Below are 21260 nucleotides of genomic sequence, written 5' to 3'. Positions count from 1 at the left end.
CCTGAAAATAACGGTCGGTTGACAGACTGCGGCAGTAGAGGGGAAGCGGGTTCATATCGTTCTCTCCGAGGAACACAATTCTGAAATTCCCCTAAATAAACCATGGCTGAGGGCGATAATAAAAGTGCAAATCTGTTGGTAAGTGGTCTGTCGATGGTACTTTTTACAAGCACTCCGACTGCTGTCGAAATATATTTCCTATCATGGTAGTCTATTTTAGCAATATGGTACGTTACGCGGACATCTAACGTTACTGCTGTCACCATCTTAACACGATTATAAAAATAAGCGACAGGTCACCATAAAACCATAAAGCTTAATATGTCTCTTATTTGTAATGTTTAGTCCTGTTAACGCAGCGAACGGAAGGTAAGTTAAATACGCCACGGAAATGAAGCGCGTGCTAAGATGTTAGCAAGCTAATGCAGTGCTAACGAAAAGGATTACTCTCTATATCTAGCGTCTTACTAAATGGGTTTTCCCACACAAATCTTGGATTTATTTGTTATTCATCAAAAAGTTAATTTATTAAACATATATTTTAAGTTGTACCTTTTAGAAAGAATGGAGCGTTGCTGGGGATAAGCGTGACGAAATCTCCATATGCGGCTCTAAATGGTTTTGAGATTAGTTGTAAAGCCTCCAAGAATTCTGGTTGAAGTTGATGCTTTAGCCTTTTAAAATTGAAACCACTTTTATTGTTACGTTATATGTCTCAGAATGGATGTAACTGGGCTGGCCATTTAAACTTTAACTTGCCTGCTAGTTTAAACAGAACATTTCACAGTTCCTGTCTTTAAATAAAGACATCATGTGTTCCTTTTTTGGTTTTATGTATTATATTTACCATTTTATTTGTTTCTCATAAGCGACTATTTTGTGTTTGTATCAATTTTTAACATTACTGACATTCCAGCTGGATGTGCCCATCCCAAGACTTAATGACACTCCCATTTTTCAACAATCCCCGATAATGGCATGCCACATGACAAAAGAGGGCTCATTGTTTTAACAGTAATATTGACTAGAAGCATTTCTCTAGGCTCAGGAGACGAGTCAGCTGGAAGAGCAGTTGCAAGGATGGGGAGAGGTCATCCTGGCTGGAGATCAGTTCCTGCGCTGGGAGAAGCCGTGGTACCCTGCAGCGTTAGTGGCCGCCACCACAATCCTCTTCACGTGAGTCTGCCGTTCATAGTGTGCGTTAGTGCTGCTTCTTGACTTGAGGCCTAATTTTTCCCTTCAGTTAATCACATAAGGTCACACACTAAAAGCATAAGTCCTTCAAGTATTTAAGGATTTTACAATCATTGCTTTCTTTCTCAGATAGGTATATAGGATTTACGTATTCTAAACCTACTTGTATATAACAACATATATTGCAATCAATCTGATATTCAGAACAACATCACAATTGCCAGTGTAATTGCTTTTAAACAAGTATTGAGCAATTTGCATTTTAGAATAATATTAAATATAAAATTTAAAATAATATTGCCAGTGTCGTGTCTATTTTTGCTTTGGTGAAGGAAGTCAGTTGAGTAAATGATTCAGTGACTCACTCGTAAAGACAGTGGCAGCATTTGAAATTGCTTACTCTGATTAGTAAAAAAAAATAATAATAATAAATTGTCATGTGATGATCTAGGGTCAGTTGCATCATTTCACTGCCATTTACAAATCCTCTCCCGGGGCCTTGTGGGATACTATTGTATGTGCACTTCAGAATCTTGCTAGAACTTATAAGTCATCTGGGTACTTTTTGCCTACTGTTTTTTGAATACAGTTAATTTGGACATACTACACTTTTTATGGACTGTTTTTTGCCCAAAATATTAGGGAAGTATGCATGTTTGGATACAGCCAGTCAGTTGTTGCTGATTGAATCAGAGTTTTTGAATGAATTGGTTGATTTACTGATTCAACGACTGTTTTATAAAGACAGTGATGTCCCAAATCACATACTCTTTTGTGTAGGTACTTATTTTGAATAATTAATTACTTTGCGACTGAGGCCAGAGTGATCCATCCAAATCCATTCATAAATATGTTTGGAAACCTTAAAACTGATGTAAACTACATATTCAAAGAAATAAATATTCTCAGGGACTGCTATTTGTAGTGCAACATCTTACACGAATTCAGCTGTTAATGTACAAATGTAAAACTTTAATGTAAATGTTAATGTAAAACTTGCTAATAGACCATGCTAATGAGATGCACAGGGGAAAGAAGGGTGCCCCCCTCTGATGCCAGCAGCTAATCGCAACACTGGAGTGGAGAAGCACCAAATTGCAATCTCCTCCTCGTCGGAAAGAGATAAATGTCCCTTTCAACAGACACTACTTGCTCTGAGCCTCCGGCATATAACAGAAGGCAGCAATGGATACATTCAGGTTCTTCTGAGTCTCCCAGTTGGTGAGACACTAACAAATACGCCGTCTTGAGTCTTTAGCCTGCAAAAGTGACACAGAAACCAGTTCCATGCTCTGAATTGACAGCTTGTGAGGCAGAAACAGATACAACCAGACTCTGAGGAAAGAGACATTAACAAACACTATGTTCAAAGTCTTCGTCCAGCAAGACGGTAACAATTACAGCATGTCCCGAGTCTCCATGCCAGAGAGAGTGAAGCGGACTGACCCAGTTCCGAGTGTCTGGCCCAGAGGCAGAAGATATACAGACACATTTGCAACAAGGTTAAGCACAGCAGAGCAAACCTTCACTTCAAGGTACCTTCGTCTGCGTGTTCCAAATTAAGGAACTTCTGCACCTACTTCAGGGCCTCATTTGCGTGTTCCAGATTTTAGGACCCTTTTTAGTGCTTTAGCAGATCAGCATCCCACAGAGCTATGTGTTCAAGGCTGTTGAACCGGATTACGGCTCCTTTACCCACTGCATTGTCACCCAGTACAACCAGTGGAAGACGTCACCGCCAACAGACTGCTCACTTGACCATGTAAAACGTAAATATCACTTTACCAAACCTCTTTCCAGAGACCTTGGCATTGTTGTATATTATCAGTATATGTTTTTCTAATTTACATTAGAGGTAATATAACTGATGCTAGTTAATAACAAATAATCTTTCATTTGTTTGTAAAATTAAATTGATCTTTAAAAATGATTGGATTGCACAATGCATTCTAAACTGCCAGCAGGCAGTGAAGCTGCCGGAAGTGTTCAGGCGGCCATATTAGTATTCCCTACCGACAGAGGGCAGAATTAGTTTTTAGGATACATGTATGTAAATTAATTGTTGCTTCGGACATCATCTGTAAAGTTTATGGTGTTTTTTTTTTGGGCTGGATAAATAATATATAGAAATCATCAAGATGGGTGTGTCTACTGCACACTGCCGACACACATAACTGAACTAACAAAAAATAGGTTACTTTATGTACGTAATTATGCAGGGACATATATTTGGGACTATTTGCAGAAATTAATTAGTTATTATACAATAACTATTATAATATATGCTTTGTACTATATTGTATTCAAATCCAAGGATTACCATGCGTCATCTTGCTCTGAGTTACAGTATGCTTGGAAATAAAGCTTCATGTCTTTAAATCCATACACAGTCAGCATTATTTCTCTGATTAAATTGTGAAGCATGTATATTATTTCCTAATGTCTTTTTGTTTGACAAACATCCACCTCAGACTCTTAGATATCTTGTAATCCATTAAAAAGCCACAGGTCAGCTCAAATTCTATGGCTTTTTACTAGCATGACAGTTTGCATATGAATTAAGTGTTGTTTGTATATATTATTAATTTAACCAACATTTAAGTTATTTTTACTGCCTCGAAATGCATGCTGTTAATGAAAACACTGAGTAATTTAAAGAATAAAAACAATATTATAGGCTACAACACAACATTATTACATAACCAGTAAATGACTGTACATGGCAAATGAAGTTGTATCAGTGTGCATGACTTGCAATCATAAATCTTTATTCATTTTTCAGAAGAATTAGTTTGACATTTGTATTATAAATGCTGAGGTGTCTTGTCCGTCAGCTGATCTTATATTCACTACTATAATGAAGATGAATGTAACTTTTAATAAGCATTGGAAATTCCCAACTTAAAACAAATTATCATTTAAATGTTTAATTAAGATGTTTGCATTGTAAGAATGTAAATGGAGATTCTGACTCATTAGGTAATGTTTTCTCATTAAAATCTGATGATTAGAATGTGAGGAAGTATTAGGGAATACCAATATGGCAGCCCAGTGGCTTCACTTTTTATGACGTCATGAGTAATCCTTTCATTTATATAGATCAGTGGTCTTCACCTTGTTAATTTTATCTTTCCATAAGATAACGTAACTTTGTCATAGCCACACCCAACTTAATCTCTTGTATTTTATGAATCTTATGCACTTTATTCCTTTATCATTCATTTAGTAGTTGTTGATTTACTTTTGTTTATCTTTTTGGTAATAAATTGTATTTTATCACACTTCTGTCTTCTTTGTGCTGATAATACAGAAGAGGCTCTACAACTTAAAGGGTTAGTTCACCCCAAAAATGACATTTCTGTCATTAATTACTCACCCTCATGTCGTTCCAAACCCGTAAGACCTTTATTCATCTTCAGAACACAAATTAAGATATTTTTGATGAAATCCGAGAGCTTTCTGATCTCCCTATAAACAGCAATGTCATTGCACTTTTTAAGGCCCAGAAAGGTAGTAAAGACAATGTTAAAACAGTCCATGTGACTGCAGTGGTTCAACCTTAAGTTTGTGAAGCGACGAGAATACCAGCATCAGTTGTGCTGCTTTACTGCTGTTCATAAATCCTCTCCTGTGGCCTCCTGGGATAGTAAAGTGTCCATCATATGCACACTTCAGAATCTCACCGGAAGTAGTAGGTCATCTGGGTACTTTTTGGTCATCCGGAGATGCTTCTTTTGTCACATACTGTTTTTTTTGCCTACTATATAGTAGGGAAATATGTGATTTCAGATGCAGCCGTCAGTTGTTTTGTTGCTGAATGAATTTGTATTTGACTGAATCTGTTCAGTCAGTGATTCAATGACTCGGTCTTTTCACTGGTCTCTACCTACTGGCTTAACCATGTAACCTACTGAAAGAGTCTCTTAAAGTACCCACCATTAAAACACAGGCCAGCAGTCTCAAAGTAAACAAACATTTACACTCTTTAGCTTTAAAATTTAACCTGTTTCATGAGCTTTATCTTTAAGCTCAAATTTTGCATGTTTGCTTAAATGAAGTGTAATATGCTACAACGATTAGGAGAATAAGCAAGTTCTTAGTAGTGATGTCTTTCCCCTTCCCCTTTTACTTTCAAGAACATCCAGTGCTATGAAGTAATGGTGCGTCATTCTGTGTTTTCTGTTGTGACTGTTTGTGTACAGTCACAAATAATGAAATGAATGCAAGAGTTTAATTTCCACTCTCTTCATTGGCAGGCTGATCTACTACTTGGACCCTTCTGTGCTTACTGGTCTGTCCTGCAGTGTCATGATCCTGTGCCTGGCTGATTACCTGGTGCCCACTCTTGCCCCCCGTGTCTTTGGTTCCAACAAATGGTGAGTGAAGGGATAACAACAAGCCACAGGTTTGACCACAGGCTCTCATTGCAATCTCTTCATCTACTAGCAAGATTAATGTCAAATAGCATGTTTCTCTTCAGAACTTGGGTGTTTATTTCTCAATGTAATATACGGCAAAAACTTCAGATCCCCTGAGAACACATGCAGGTGTTTTCACAGCATGTATGTTCTTGCCTCTTTTGGGTTCATTTTAGTATGTCATCCTAGGCAACTTCCCTTGCTCTATAGTTCAGGACCCAGGGTCTCTGGTGTCTTTGAGTGACAAGTTGCAGTTGCTGCTGAGTATCCTGTGTCAGGCAGTGTTGATTTGACTCAGCAGATCTTCACTGTGCTGATCCCATCTGTTTTCTCTGCAGTGAGGGGTCTTGCTATGCGAGATCAGAGCCCTGGCGTTTATTTTAGTGTCTGGCAGCTTCCTGTGGCTCTAAGCTGTAAGCCTTCAATATGGTCATGTTTTATGCACTGAAATAAAATGCATTGACCAAGCAGAAATGGAAGCAGATTTCTAGGGCTGCAACTAATGATTATTTTGATAATCGATTAATCTGTCACTTATTTATTTATTTATATATATTTTATTTATTTTTTATTAATTGGATTTAAAAAAATCTAACAATTATTATACTTTAAAAAATAATTTTTTATCCATTATTTTAAACAATGTTATTCCACATCCTGCCCAATGCTGTCCCCCAAACAGTGTGTAATAAAAAGCCTATGGAAACAAATATAGTGAAAATATCTATGTAGGCTATGCTGTACATTATAAGCAAAAAAGTGTTAAAATACAAATATAACATTCCAAACCAAAAAACAACTGATTTTGACTGCTTGCTATTTTTAAAGCAGAAATTAAAATGACTAAATTAAAAATCATAATAAATAAAAACCAAAGCACAAAATGTTAACTTTGTATGTGGTATGAGGAATACGCATTTACTCATCTGAACATAGTAATTATATTACATTAATGGGCTATTCCAACAACAGTACCGTTACTGCTTTCATACATATGATTACTTGTTACATGTAGAATTTTAATTACTAAATTTCTAACAAATATTTTTGCAAAACGTGTATTTTAGTCAGAATTATTGTTCCTATTCTACCGCTCTCCATCTGTCGTTCATTCAAGTCAGTTAAGTTTAACAAGACTCGCTTGTTGTCAGAATATGCAAACTGGAAATGATTGGGGACTTTCTAACATTTACAGATAAGGATGTAACCATAAAATGTAAGTTATGTGCTGAGGAAAACGCGTGTCAGAGGCATTAAAAGCACACGCATCTGTTAAAGCATGACAGGGCAAGACGTGGTAAATGCTTGCTTTTGTTTAAAGTGCTTATAAAGCATTTATGTTTCTGACAACGTGAATCGTGTCCCGCAGCAGCTTACTTTGTGTCCTCTGCTATTTTCCATGTGCGTTTTGTCCATAGAAATGGGTTATTCACTACTGTAAAGTGACGTGACTGGCTAATGGATTCCCGGGCACAGCGTGTAGACGCAACTAATCGATAATCAAATTCGTTGCCGCTTATTTTCATTATCGATTAGTTGTTGTAGCCCTACCAATTTCCTCATAATTTATGATGTGTGTATTACCCATAAAGACACTTTCATTGAAGAATAAAGATATTGTCATGCATGTTTTCTGAGGTGTGTTGTTTTGTTCCTGCACAGGACCACAGAACAGCAGCAGCGTTTCCATGAGATCTGTGGGAACCTTGTGAAGACTCAGCGCCGTGTGCTTGGCTGGTGGAAACGTCTGTTTGCCCTGAAGGAAGAAAAGCCAAAAATGGTATGCTTCCTCGACTCGTTGAACAACAATTTCCTTGTTTCATGTCTAAGAACTCATTAGTGACTCATAAGCTTTTCGCACTCTTTGTAAGCTGCCATTTCACACTACAAAGTTTGCTTTCACCCTGTTACCCAGCAGTAAGAACAAACAAACATGAGCCTTGCCTTAGTGCATCATTCTACCCATACATAATTAAAGAGCAGTGCACTTGATGCCCTTAAGAGAACATATTTAAAGGCACAGTCAATATTCAGTATTACTGTGTTGTACAAATACAACAGACATCGTTTAATAATGACTACAGGAGTCGGAAACATAAATACATTTGTTAATCGTTAATAATCAGGATATAATTCTCAACTAATCAACAGTTCTTAAGCATTTAAATATGCATATTTGGGGTCAGTAAGGTTTTTTTTTTTAAGCCTTTTATGAAATTACATTTATATTTTAATAAAATAATGTTCTTTTGATATTTCTATTCATCAAAGAATCCTGGAAAAAAATAAAACATCTATCATGGTTTTCATAATGGGGTAATGGCTGCTGAATGCATTGCATTTTAAAATATATTCAAATATGGAACAGTTATTTTAAATTGTAATAATATTTCACAATATTGCTGTTTATCTCTATTTTTGCACAAATAAGTGCAGCATTGGTGACCATGAATGGCTTCTCTCAGAAACATTAAAAAAATCTTAACCTCAAATTTAGTAAAGTGGTAATTTATGTATCTGTTAATGCAACTTTGATACATGTCAATTTTAATGTTTTATCAAATGAGATTTGCACAAACTACCTAATTTTTAATTCGAGATGTCTATATGCTTCTATAGTTCTGCTAAGCTGAAGGCCTGACTCATAAATATTTATTACATCACTTGACTGGATAAGAACTTTATGATATACAAATATGATTGGATGTCAGATGTTGCTCACACATTGTCATTTCTTCTACTTCTCTACAGTATTTCCTCTCTGTGATCAGCAGTCTTGTGGCTGTGGCCTGGATCGGACAACAAGTGCATAACCTCTTCCTTACTTACTTGATCGGTACGTACATTGTTTATCTGGGCTAAAAATTAAGCAAACTGCACGAGAGAAATCCCCCCGTGTTGAAAGGCTGTCGTATTACATCAGAGCAATGCACTGATCATGTCCTGCCTGTTACAACATCACAAATGCATTTGAAGTTTTAAAATCCTAAACTAGCAGGAAAAAGCTGTACGATCTGTGACACGCCAGTGTGCCAACTGCAGAGTCACTGTATTTTATCAGAGCTTAGCTCATGCAAAACGGTGACTAGGCTGCGTGACAAAGAGGCCATTGTATTTAGGTCATGGAAAGCCAAAGTTCTATTCCAGAAATATACTGCCTCTTTCCCTTCCTGCACACAAAATTTGTTAAATGTCTGTACCAATTAGGTGAAATGTTCTTGGACACTTTTTATTTGTTATAAAATTGTTACCACCTTATGAAATGAATAATACTTTTGAAAAATATGAAGACTCCAGTCATACCAGTAGCCTGATAAGAGGTATTTTGTTACATGAAGCGAGTCACCTCATGGGGAACAGTAATTTGAAGTGTTTTTTGTTTTTGTTTTTGGTTTGGTTTTGTTTGGTTTTGTTTTGTTTTGGGGTTTTTTTGGCCTGCCTTTTGTCATGCCCTATGCCATACTACACCACAATTCCATAATTCAGAAGATTACGTATTTTGAAATGTCTGTGGCACAGATGAGTTGGGTAGAGCAAGCTTTAGCAAAGTCCCTTTAAGACAAGTCATTTCACTCGGCGGCCATCTTTGAAATGCCTCTCGGGCATCCTGGGCATCATGCGATGTCTTTGAATGGGGAAACATCAAATTCTCCAAAACTGTTCGCCAACCTTACGATTAAATTTCATATTTGAAATCACCAATGAAATCTAACAACAACCGACTCATAAATTTAGTTTCTAAACGCTCGAATCATGACAAAAAAAACTATTTTTCAGGCTGGATCAAGCTACTGCGCATGCGCAGACCTAAATGCGCGTCTCTTCGGAGGCGCGTCTGACTGTTTCTATAGAAACCGGTGATTCTAACGGCTGCTGAAGAGACGCGATGACTTTACCAGTCGGCGATTGGCTCTTATTCAGAAGGCGGGACTTATTCCGCCATATTGCGCATTACACTTTCTCCCATTCAAAACAATACGAGTGACACGTCTTGTGTTATTCTATTGTCTTTGGCTTTAGTCCTTCATAGAGCCATCCTGTTAGTGACTGTCCACTCATTTTCTGTTTTGTATCCACAGTGAGTTTCCTTCTGCTTCTGCCAGGCCTCAACCAGCATGGCATCATCACCAAGTATGCTGGCATGGTGAAGAGGGAGATCAACAAACTTCTCAAGCAGAAAGAGAAGAAGAATGAGTAAAAGAAAGGGCTTAAGTAAAAAGTTATTTTCTGAAAAATTTAAGTTAAACATGGTCATCTCACCCATGCTTACAGTCAAATCTCTGAAGACCAACATAAAGCTTTTGCAGAAACTGAGCTGATAGTGAAAAGTAACATCTAGTAAACAGCTTAAACGTATGCTGAAATCTCTTGAGGTTCATGTGTAATTTTTGTTTTGTTTTTAGGTTTCATTTCAAAGTATATATTTTTTGCCATCAGAAGTATTTTTTCCAACACCTGAAATGTGTTCATTCTCACATCCATAATTATTTGCATGTCGAGTCAAATTTTAAGTCTGTGCAAAATATAAAGAGTGCTTAATTTCTTCTATCAATGAGGCAACCACCGAACATTTACTTTAACCAATTAGATGCACAGAATGCATCATCAGAAGTTTTGAAATGTAGCCTTTTTTTTTTCTTTTTTTCTTTAGACGGCTTGAAAACATGCATTTCTGCACTGTTCTGAAAATTGCACTGGAAACCACAACTGGAGTGTTTGTGTAGGGGATCTTAGATCCATACTGCTGTACTAGTGCTGTGTGGACCTCATTACTGTCCGCTAGCTCTAGCCACTTCTCAATTCAACACCTGTTTCAGGGCTCTGTGTGTATATATGTTCATTTTCGCTCCTTCTATTTCTTTGTTTCTACTGGCTTGTCTTAAGTTTGTCTTCTCTCCATGTTCTTTTAATTGTCATTTTGTGTTTGAGTGTGTTCTTCACGACAATAAACTTACTCAAAACTTACTCTGTTTCCCCAGATCAGTGTTGTTATTGTAAACCAAAACTATTAAAATAAATTTTTGGTAATTGAAAAACAGCTGAAATAAAATATAAATATTAGATGAAAGAGAAACTTACAACTGATAAGTTATTACATAGCACTAAAATAATAAAGCTAAATAGAAATATGTGGGAAAAACTAATAAAATTGGCAAAAGCACATTATATATATATATATATATATATATATATATATATATATATATATATTATATATATATATATATATATATATATATATATATATATATATATATATATATATAGTATATAAATAATAAACCCAAATATTTATTATATAAATTATATTAAATAAAATATAGCATTAAAAAATATTTACTCACACTTGCATTGTTTTAAACATGATAATTGTTCTCCACTCTCATATTTAATACATTTGCATCATTCATTTACTTTAGTTTATTACTGTGAAGCTGCTTTGAAACAATTTCTGTTGTATAAAGTGCTATAAGATAAAGTTGACTTGATAATGACATGTCCAGTTTTGAGAATATTTTATTGGCCATTTATTGGTATTGTGACTTTCTAGCTGAGAGGTTCAATACAAATGAAAAGAGTCACAATGTGTCTCCGAGCGCCGCGCTGCCCACAGAACGCTCTCCCCAGACTGTCTTCTGGGCCGCACAGGCCCCGCTGAGGTCTTCTCCTCTCCTGTTGCCCAAAAGAATAGAAATATGGATCTTTGCATGGTCATTTGCATGCTGCCACATACAAACATCTAAACTAACTACCTGTGATGATATTATGCCTGTGCCAGGAGACCGGCTGTCCGCTTGATTCATTTGTTTGATATCTGCTGGAAGTGGAGCAGTGCACTGTTCGATACGTTGTCTGGTACGTTGTGGCCTCAGTGGGGTTGGTGACCTCTTTCATCACAAAACCATCACGGTTCTGTGCCCTGTTCTGTACCCCCACTCTCTGTAGGACATGATGCTGTACACATACACGGCAGGACAGCTTAATAATAATTAGGTACATTTTGCAGTTGAACAATGTGTTTTTAGGCAGATTCTTAAATAGACAAATACACTCCGTCTGAATTAACACTTCAGGCTTACTGGTATGATGTCCTTTGGTCCATGTACATCTCTGGAGTGTGTCTGTGCTTGTGTCGCATGTATGTTACTGAGGTCCGGCTTTCTATTATGCTGAGAAGGATAACACGGATCTTGGGGTAAAAAGACCAGCTTGACCGTCACGTCCTCTCCCAGAAAAGCTCTTTAAGAAACAGTACTGAAACTTTAGTTACTGTCACCAACATTATTCGTTTAGAATAAACTTGCACATGGCTTTATTAGTGATAGTTTTCTAATATGAAATTTTGAAATAGTGTCATTACGAGTGCAATTTTCTGTCATTTGTCTCCAACTATGGCTATGTTTAGCTCTGTATGAAAAAAAAACTCACTTCACCTCAAGTTCACACCTAGGCCTACATATAATTGGGATAGAGTAGAGAGTAAACATATTTGGCATGTTGTCCAAGAGGAGGGCTCCGAGCTCGAAATTTGGCTTTAACCCAGAGTACTCTCCCCTATATCTTTAGCTGGGATAGGGAGAGTTGAGAGTAAGGAGCTGGGGTGGTGGAGGGTCATGGGACAGAGGTGAGATTGCGTAGAAGAGTATCTGAACATGCTCCTCCCGGACTTTGTTAATAAAACATAATTTAAATCACACAATTCAGACTGACCAGTTTATTTAATTTGTCCACTATCAATGTGCAACCGGGAATATACCTGCCTCCCTGAATAATTATGTTTCCCTGTGAATTAGCTTAAACAAATATTCATTTTTGAAAAAAAATCTCATCTTGCTAATGCTAATTTCACAGCATTATATGCATCAAAACACAAATTAATATTTTCACACTTTATTACCTTGACTGGAAATTAAGCACATTTACAATATTTTGTGATATTTACATTGATATTTGTTCCCTTAACACTTTTCTCATATTTAATATAGACCTTATTTACAGCAGCGCCATCTTTGATTTTTAACAGGTTGTGAGGGATGGACATCTCTTCAGTGGGTTGTGCTGTTAGGCTAATGTGTTTTTGTATTGTTCTGCTTACGAAACACTGCAAAATTATCTTTCCAAGAAATGTCAGTAGACAAAAAACTCTAGACAACGTGAAAAATTAGGCGCTTTATACAGGTTTTTACAGCAGATGCCATCATCTCTCACAGCCTCGCTTTCATACCTGTAACGTTATGGCGCTGCTCTGAATAAGGTCTATATTAAATATGAGAAAAGTGTGAAGGGAACAAATATCAATGTAAGTATCACAAAATATAGTAAATGTGCTTAATTTCCAGTCAAGGTAATAAAGTGTGAAAATGTGATCTTATCTTGTAATGTTGTCTCCATGTTCTTACCTCTGCATGTGTTGTATTATAAATGGATTTAGTCTGATCGCCAAGAGTCAGTGTGCTCTGATGCATTGACCTCAGGCACGGTGTGCAAATGGGACGCTCTTTGATCAAACTCATCTGATGATTTTCAAAGACACCACTGCAGTTCTCCTCTTCAGTGATGACACGACTTGAAAATAACTGAAAACCACGTTGTGATATATATATATACACTCCTCTCTTTTCGCCTTCCACTTTGATTCTCATATTGGCCAACAGATCATTTGTTGTTGATTATTAATGGTCACAATGGGCGCTAATAGCAACGTCCAAACATTAGACTTTTATCTGAAACTGAAAGCTTGAAAACGCATTTAAATGTCAATTAAAATTAAAACACTAATAATAAATAACATTCTTGAAATTCTAGAATCTAAAATAGAGGAGTACAGACATGGGTGTCTTTGTGAAACAGAGGGGTAAAATTTCGATAACCCTAATGTTGTGTTGTCGGATTGACCTTGCTTTATCTCTGCAGCTGTTCACATCATACCCAAATTATTTTTAAAATATCAGAAGAGAGACGTTCAGACATCACCAACCTTATCACATTCTACATCAATTTCGCTATGTCACAATTAATTCCAACCCACAAGAATAATATCCAGTCAAGTTCACCTCTTTGAGCACATTTTACTGTTTCATCATCCCCCATTTTATGTGAGCAAAGGGTGGAGTGGGAGAAAATGCCCCCCTTAAGGACTTTGTAATTTGTTTTCTGTGAAACAAAAGTTAAAATTGTCCAGAATAGCTATCATAGTTTTAGTGACAATGACATAAATTATAAACCAAGTATGAAAAACGTCTTCATGTATTAGATTTTTAACAAAAAATTTAATTTGTACCAAAGGGGTGTTTTCCCTCACAGGTGAGGTAAAAATGCCACCAGTCTGACAAAGCAAGTTGCTTTATAAATTTACAGCAAAGCAGCTTAAAATTAAAAAGAATATAATCAATAATTATGATTTACTAAATTATAATATCTTATTTGAAAAATACTGTTAGCTGATGCTAACTGGCTAGCTAACTAGTTACCTGATGCTAACTTGAGGTAATTTTTAAATATAAAGTCCAAATATTTTTATTCAACCACCTAGTTAGATTAAATTTGATTGAAAAACAAAGGATTTGATGTGCAGAACAGAGTAACTACAGAAATTATTGTTTTTCAGACAATGTCAGAATTTTTTTTTTCATCATTCTGAAAATATAATTATATTTTCTTTAAATAACATGTACTCCCTATCTACAGGCCTTACAATTCTCATAACAAATACAGTGGGTACGGAAAGTATACAGACCCCCTTACATTTTACATTTTGTTATATTGCAGCCATTTTCTAAAATCATTTAAGTTCTTTTTTTTTTCTCATTAATGTACACACAGCACCCCATATTGACAGAAAAACACAGAATTGTTGACATTTTTGCAGATTTATTAAAAAAGAAAAACTGAAATATCACATGAGCCTAAGTATTCAGACCCTTTGCTGTGACACTCATATATTTAACTCAAGTGTTGTCCATTTCTTCTGATCATCCTTGAGATGGTTCTACACCTTCATTTGAGTCCAGCTGTGTTTGATTATACTGATTGGACTTGATTAGGAAAGCCACACACCTGTCTATATAACACCTTACAGCTCACAGTGCATGTCAGAGCAAATGAGAATCATGAGGTCAAAGAACTGCTTGAAGAGCTCAGAGACAGAATTGTGGCAAGACACAGATCTGGCCAAGGTTACAAAACAATTTCTGCTGCACTTAAGGTTCCTAAGAGCACAGTGGCCTCCATAATCCTTAAATGGAAGACGTTTGGGATGACCAGAACCCTTCCTAGAGCTGGTCGTCCGGCCAAACTGAGCTATCGGGGGAGAAGAGCCTTGGTGAGAGAGGTAAAGAAGAACCTAAAGATCACTGTGGCTGAGCTCCAGAGATGCAGTCGGGAGATGGGAGAAAGTTGTAGAAAGTCAACCATCACTGCAGCCCTCCACCAGTTGGGGCTTTAAGCCAGAGTGGCCCGACGGAAGCCTCTCCTCAGTGCAAGACACAGGAAAGCCCGCATGTAGTTTGCCAAGATGGTGAGAAAAAAGATTCTCTGGTCTGATGAGACTAAGATAGAACTTTTTGGCCTTAATTCTAAGCAGTATGTGTGGAGAAAACCAGGCACTGCTCATCACCTGTCCAATACAGTCCCAACAGTGAAGCATGGTGGTGGCAGCATCATGCTGTGGGGGTGTTTTTCAGCTGCAGGGACAGGACGACTCGTTGCAATCGAGGGAAAGATGAATGCGGCCAAGTACAGGGATATCCTGGACGAAAACCTTCTAAAGAGTGCTCAGGACCTCAGACTGGGCCGAATAATGTAATAATGAGGGGGGGGGGTATATAGGGTATATATTATACCCTAAGTATATTATAATTTGCTGTTTGCATTAATTGATCACACATAATTTTGACAAATACTTTTTTTATTTTTATAACGCACAATCAGCACACAAACATTAGTGGCCTTGCTTAAAGAGACATATTCAATAAACGTTGGATTCAAGTGTACATCTTCTCTCCAGTGTGAATTAAACGTGACGTAACGTGTAGCCAAGTTCTTTGTCCCATACTCAGAATGTGTGCTCTGCATTTCACCGTTCAAAGTGCACACACACACCCAGAGCAGTGGGCAGCCATTTTTGCTGTGGCGCCTGGGGAGCGTTTGGAAGAAAAATGGTTTATTTCTTGGGGAGCGATTGGGGGTTAGGTGCCTTGCTCAAGGGAAAGAGAGAGCTGTTCATTCACTCCCCTCACCTACATTCCCTGCCGGTACTGACACTAGAAACTGCGAAAAGTCAGACTCTCCAACAATCAGGCCGCAACTGCCCACAAATATGTGTTTATCAAGGTTACCTTTACATATGAATCTTTTTCCACAATGAGAGCAATTGAAAAGTTTCCCTTCTTTGTGACTTAACATGTGCCTCTTAAAATTTCCTTTGTGTTGGAATGTCTTTCCGCACTGAGGGCAGGTGAAAGGCCTCTCTCCAGAGTGAGTTTTCATGTGATTTTTGAGGTTTGCGTTTCGCGCGAACGTCTTCCCACAATTAGGACACGTGTGAGGGTTTTCTTCGGTGTGAATGATCATATGTTCCTGAAGTCGTCCTTTACGTGTGTAACTCTTTCCACACTGAGGGCAGGTGAAACGCTCTTTCCCTGGTGTGACACTGAGCGACTCTCTGGTGTGCAGTTTTTCATGTGTTACCAGGTTTCCTGACTGCATGAAGCTCTTTCCACAATATGAGCAACTGTACGGTCGTTCTCCAGTGTGGACTCTTTTGTGTTTTATCAAATAGTCAACTCTACTAAAGGCTTTTCCACACTCACAGCACACATGGCTTTTCACAATCCCATGCGCCTTCTGGTGCCTTTTAAAAGAGTCCATCCATACAAAACTCTTTCCACAAGCAGAACAGTCATAAGACTTCTTTTTGGTATGAGCATTCAGGTGTCTCTTTAGGCATGATGTTGTTGCAAACTTTTTACCGCAGAGATCACAGTTAAATTCCTTTATTCCACCGTGATGGCAGCGCAGATGATATTTGAGACTGTTTCCCCATCTGAAACTCTTTCCGCACTGATGACATGTATAGGTCTTTTTGTGTGTGTGAACTCTCAAGTGAGTTTCAGCTTGAGTTTTATTTATGAAACTCTTTCCACACTGGTTTTCTCCTGTGTGAGTTTGCATGTGTTGTTTCAACTTCACTTTGAGAGTGAAACCCTTCCCACAATGATGGCATGTGAAAAGGCCCTTTCCAGTGTGAATTTTTACTTGACTTTCACGGTTTTCTTTATGAGGCCATGCGCGCGGCCTCTCTTCAGAGTGAGTTCTCATGTGATTCTTGAGGCTTGCTTTTCGTTTGAAAGTCTTTCCACATTGAGGACATGTGCGAGGACTCTCTCCAGCGTGAACTATCATGTGTTCAGAGAGGTTTCTTTTACGTGTGACAGCTTTTCCACATTGATGACTTGTGTAGGGCCCTTTAACTTCTGCTTTTTGAGTGCTGCTTTGTAAGAAACCGTTTTCATTTTGAGAGCAACTCAGTGATTGTTCTCCATTCATGGAATCATCTGCTTTCTGATGCTGGTGTTTCTCCTCCACTTCATCCAGATCTTGACTTTCCTCTTTCACTTCCATCAGGTCTGAAATTATAACATTAAAATGATGAAAATCATTTGAGATAACTAAAAAAAATAAAAGTGAGCCCCAGGGAAGATTATGATTATTTGGATGCATTTTGAGGTCATTTATCGGTTTATTTCTTTGTTATTTCTAATACCAACAGACACTAAATCTGGTGAGCTGACTGAAAATCATAAAGAAAACCAGGAATGGACACCAACCTGCTTGTTCCTCATTTTTTATTCTGCAGAGTTCTGGATCCCACATTACCTCGTTCTCCTTTTTGACAAAAATCATCTTTACAGCAGCAGATCACACAATTGTGATATTCGAGATATGTACAGGCTTTTTCTGGGCTTTATCTTAATTAGTCTTTCTACAATGAGCTATAAGTACAAATGATGGTAAAATACGTCTTTTAGATTTTATATTAGGGTATAATATCCCATTATAAACATACTACTTTGGTGCTCAGCTCCCTGCCATCCAGTTAGTTACAAGAGACTCTTCTTTTCTTGTTTAGCAGCGGCTCGCAAACTGAAATAGCGCATTAGCGCCACCTACTGTTAGCATGGACCAGACAAGCTATTTCATTCTACTGATTTATTACAGAACATTAAGCATTTGAAAACACACTGAAAAAATATCAATATGCATACATGTAACATGCCAAAGAAATCATACTTTGTACATACATTAATTTAGATTTAGCTCCATGAAAGAGATCCACAAAAAAATAAAAATCAAGTTTTTATTTTATTCAAGAGGAATAAAATGAAAGTATAGAAAAGGTGTCACATTAAAATTGTTTACGTTTTTGTTTTCTTACATACTTTAAAATCTCACTATAATGCATTCATAGTGGTTTATATTGTTTTCAATACAGTTAGGTCTTATATATGTGTGTGTGTGTGTGTGTATATATATATATATATATATATACACACACACACACACACACACACACACAGTATCGTCTGCTTACCAAGGCTGCATTTATTTAATTAAAATTACAACAAAACAGTGATATTGTGAAATATTATTACAATTTATAATAACTGTTTTCTATTTGAAAATATTTTAAAATGTAATGTATTTCTGTGATGCAAAGCTGTATTTTCAGCATCATTACTCCAGTCTTCAGTGTCACTTGGTCCTTCAGAAATCATTCTAATATGATGATTTGATGCTCAAACATTTATTGTGTACAGTTTTTTGTTTTCTTTGAAATTCTGATCTTATTTATATTTGAAATATAATTTTTTGTAACATTATAAATGTCTTTACTGTCACTTTTGATCGAATTAATGCATCCGTGCTGAATAAAAGTATTCATTTCTTTAAAAAAAAAAAAAAATTCCTACTGATCTCAAACTTTTGAACAGTTTTTTTTTTTACTGTATTTCTAATTAAATAAATGCAGCAAAAACTAAAATAAAATAAATGTCTTTTTAATGTATTCCTCCAGGCAGCTATATATGCTTGGCCCTTTCTAAATATATAGACACATTATAATAATTGTACTGCGTTTCAAACCCCACTCCGTCTACCTTGGTTGTATTTCTTTCCCTTAAAGTCGGCATGGAACAGAAGTAACTTGTGACAGACTTTGCTTCCCTATTGTGACATATATCCAAGTAAAACAGCTTCTCAAACAGGAAAAAAAAATGTAGGGAGATGTCACTGCACGAGAAGTTATTTTGATTAAAGATTACAAAGGCAAATTATTAGTTGTTTTTTTTTAAATATATAAATAATTGTAATATATAAACACTGCAATATTCTATAAAATAACAATAATTGTCCATTTAAATTTCATGATGACTTTACTTCATCTTTGATAAACGACTTCTAAATGCACTTTCTGCTTCCATTTACATTTGAATGACAGATTATTCCCCACTAAAGATTACAGGTGCTCTTTTGGCAGAAAACTCAATCTTTGTGATTTCAACAGAACATGAAGTCGGCGTGCTTTGAGAACACTGCTTTTCTCTGTGATAGCTTAGACCTTTAGCTGAAGTGAAACTGCTTCCACACTGAGCGCAAGTGTACGGCTTCTCTCCAGTATGCAGCCGCACATGTTCTCTCAGGTTTGATTTCTTACTGAATCTCTTTTCACAATACGAGCACGCGTACGGTCGCTCTCCCGTGTGCACTTTTTGGTGTTTTATCAAATAGTCGGCTCTAATAAAGGCTCTCCCGCACTCTGAGCACACGTGGGTTTTCGCACCCTCGTGTATTTTCTGGTGCGCTTTGAAACACAGTTTCCATAAAAAACCTTTTCCACAAACAGAACACACGTAAGGTTTCTCGTTTCGATGAATTTTCAGGTGCATCTTTAGGTAGGACTCCAGAACAAATCTTTTATTGCAGTACTCGCAGGTAAACTCCCTTTCTTCTGAGTGAGAGTGGCGCATATGAATTTTCAGACAGCTTGCCCATGCAAAACCCTTTCCACACTGAAGGCATTTAAAAGGCTTCTCCTCTGTGTGAATTCTCATGTGATACGTGACGTCTCGTTTACTAATGAAGCTCTTTCCACACTGAGGGCAGGCGAAAGGTCTCTCTCCGGTGTGGATTTTTGCGTGTTCCTTAAGGTGTCCGTTATTCACGAAACTCTTTCCGCACCGAGGGCATGTGTGAAGACTCTCTCCAGTGTGGATTTTTATGTGGTCATTAAGGCTTCTTTTATAACTGAAGCTCTTTCCACACTGAGAGCAGGTGAAGGGCTTGCCTCCATTGTGATTCAATAAGTGACTCTTAAAGTGTTCGTTACGTTTGTAACTCTTTCCGCACTGAGGACAGACGAAAGGCTTCTCCTCGTTGTGTATTAGTATGTGATCTTTGAGGTTTCTTCTGCGTGAGAATCTCCTTCCACACTGAGGGCATGAGAATGGCTTCTCTCCGGTGTGAGTTAACATGTGATCGTTGAGGTGGCCTCTATGGGTGCAACACTTTCCACACAGAGAGCAGGTGAAAGGCTTTTTTTGAGTGCTACTTTGTGAGAATTCTTTATCCGTTTGGGAGCAAATCAAGGATTTTTCTCCGGCGAGGACATCAAGAGCTTTCTGATGCTGATGTTTCTCATCCACTTCATTCAGATCTTGACTTTCCTCTTTCACTTCCATCAGGTCTGAAATGACAATATGGTACACATGGAAATAAGAAAGTACAAAACTGACATCATGATTATTTTTAAGTCATGTATTTGCTCTTGTGATTTTTATAGCTAGAAAGTGAAGTTTTGTCACCTTGATGCACTTCAACAGTTACTAAAAAGCAATCAAGAATAGACACCAACCTCCTTGTTGCTCATTTTTTATTTTGCAGATTTCAGCATCACTCGTGTCCTCAGTCTCCTCTTTAATAAACATCATCTTTATAGTTGCATATCACCTCGAGATATTGTTTGGAAACGTCGTCACGTCTAAGATGGCGGTAACATTACAAGAGTTTTGCTGTATTTAATATTAATTCGTGCCTTTTCTACTAATAACTTAAAAGACGATTGATTGTAAAATATGTTTTTCAAGTTTGTATCCAAAGATATAACCTGTCATTTACTGGGTTGCGTTGTTGTCATCGTCTTCTTGGTTGAGAAGCCACCTTTGGGCGCATTACTGCCACTGACTGGACTGGAGGCAGTGTGGACATGAGAGGAGAACAGCTGATGATTGCAAGGTTTTGGAAAGACATTGGCTTGAATCATGGGCGAGGCTAGCCCCTTTTTAGGGGTGCTTCAGCACCCCTAAAAAGGAGCTCAGCACCCCTAAAACTTGGAGTAAGAAAAGTCATTCTAAAATTTTTGTTCGTCTTTTACAAGGTTAAATAATGTCCAAAACATACTCCGTAGTTTGTGGTTTAAAATGTATGTGTTAAGGATGAAAATGAAAACATCCCCCTTAGCAAATGGTGTCATCCTCTTCTCTTCTTCTACTTCTCTGTATCTGCACCGCTCAGCACGACCGTCATCCAGCGCGAAACACGCAGAGTGAGAACCTGTTATTTAGTGTTGTGAATCAACTAAGTTGCTCCAAA

General features: G+C 37.2%; 3 protein-coding genes across 6 annotated transcripts; 1 reads left to right on the top strand and 2 right to left on the bottom strand.

Annotated features, from left to right (window-relative positions):
* arl6ip1 (ADP-ribosylation factor-like 6 interacting protein 1) lies at positions 1–10577 on the top strand. Of its 2 annotated transcripts, XM_067381961.1 has the most exons (7): positions 1–138; positions 1043–1176; positions 5451–5570; positions 7275–7392; positions 8364–8448; positions 9692–9824; positions 10264–10577. In XM_067381961.1, the coding sequence occupies exons 1-6, from the start codon at positions 103–105 to the stop codon at positions 9808–9810; spliced, it is 612 nt and encodes a 203-aa protein (XP_067238062.1). In that variant the 5' UTR covers positions 1–102; the 3' UTR covers positions 9811–9824; positions 10264–10577. The 2 variants fall into 2 exon arrangements, with proteins under 2 accessions (XP_067238062.1, XP_067238061.1); XM_067381960.1 differs by having other exon boundaries at positions 9692–10577.
* Positions 10578–15306: 4729 nt separating this feature from the next.
* Positions 15307–17571, bottom strand: LOC137011543 (oocyte zinc finger protein XlCOF6-like). Its single transcript, XM_067374468.1, has 2 exons — positions 17441–17571; positions 15307–17239 (listed from the first exon to the last, which is right to left on the bottom strand). Exons 1-2 carry the CDS (start codon positions 17514–17516, stop codon positions 15834–15836), a joined length of 1482 nt encoding a protein of 493 aa, XP_067230569.1. The 5' UTR covers positions 17517–17571; the 3' UTR covers positions 15307–15833.
* On the bottom strand, positions 17564–20871 carry si:dkey-66i24.8 (zinc finger protein 568). Of its 3 annotated transcripts, XM_067374481.1 has the most exons (3): positions 20776–20871; positions 20524–20649; positions 19112–20355 (listed from the first exon to the last, which is right to left on the bottom strand). In XM_067374481.1, the coding sequence occupies exons 2-3, from the start codon at positions 20597–20599 to the stop codon at positions 19112–19114; spliced, it is 1320 nt and encodes a 439-aa protein (XP_067230582.1). In that variant the 5' UTR covers positions 20600–20649; positions 20776–20871. The 3 variants fall into 3 exon arrangements, with proteins under 3 accessions (XP_067230578.1, XP_067230582.1, XP_067230593.1); XM_067374477.1 differs by having other exon boundaries at positions 17564–20355; positions 20524–20847; XM_067374492.1 differs by lacking the exon at positions 20524–20649 and having other exon boundaries at positions 20787–20837.
* Positions 20872–21260: the final 389 nt, after the last annotated feature.

The sequence above is a fragment of the Chanodichthys erythropterus genome, chromosome 3 (genome assembly GCF_024489055.1).
Source record: "Chanodichthys erythropterus isolate Z2021 chromosome 3, ASM2448905v1, whole genome shotgun sequence".
NCBI classification, from domain to species: domain Eukaryota; kingdom Metazoa; phylum Chordata; class Actinopteri; order Cypriniformes; family Xenocyprididae; genus Chanodichthys; species Chanodichthys erythropterus.
Note: the sequence above shows the minus strand (reverse complement) of the source record. Positions and strands in the feature narration are given on the sequence as shown.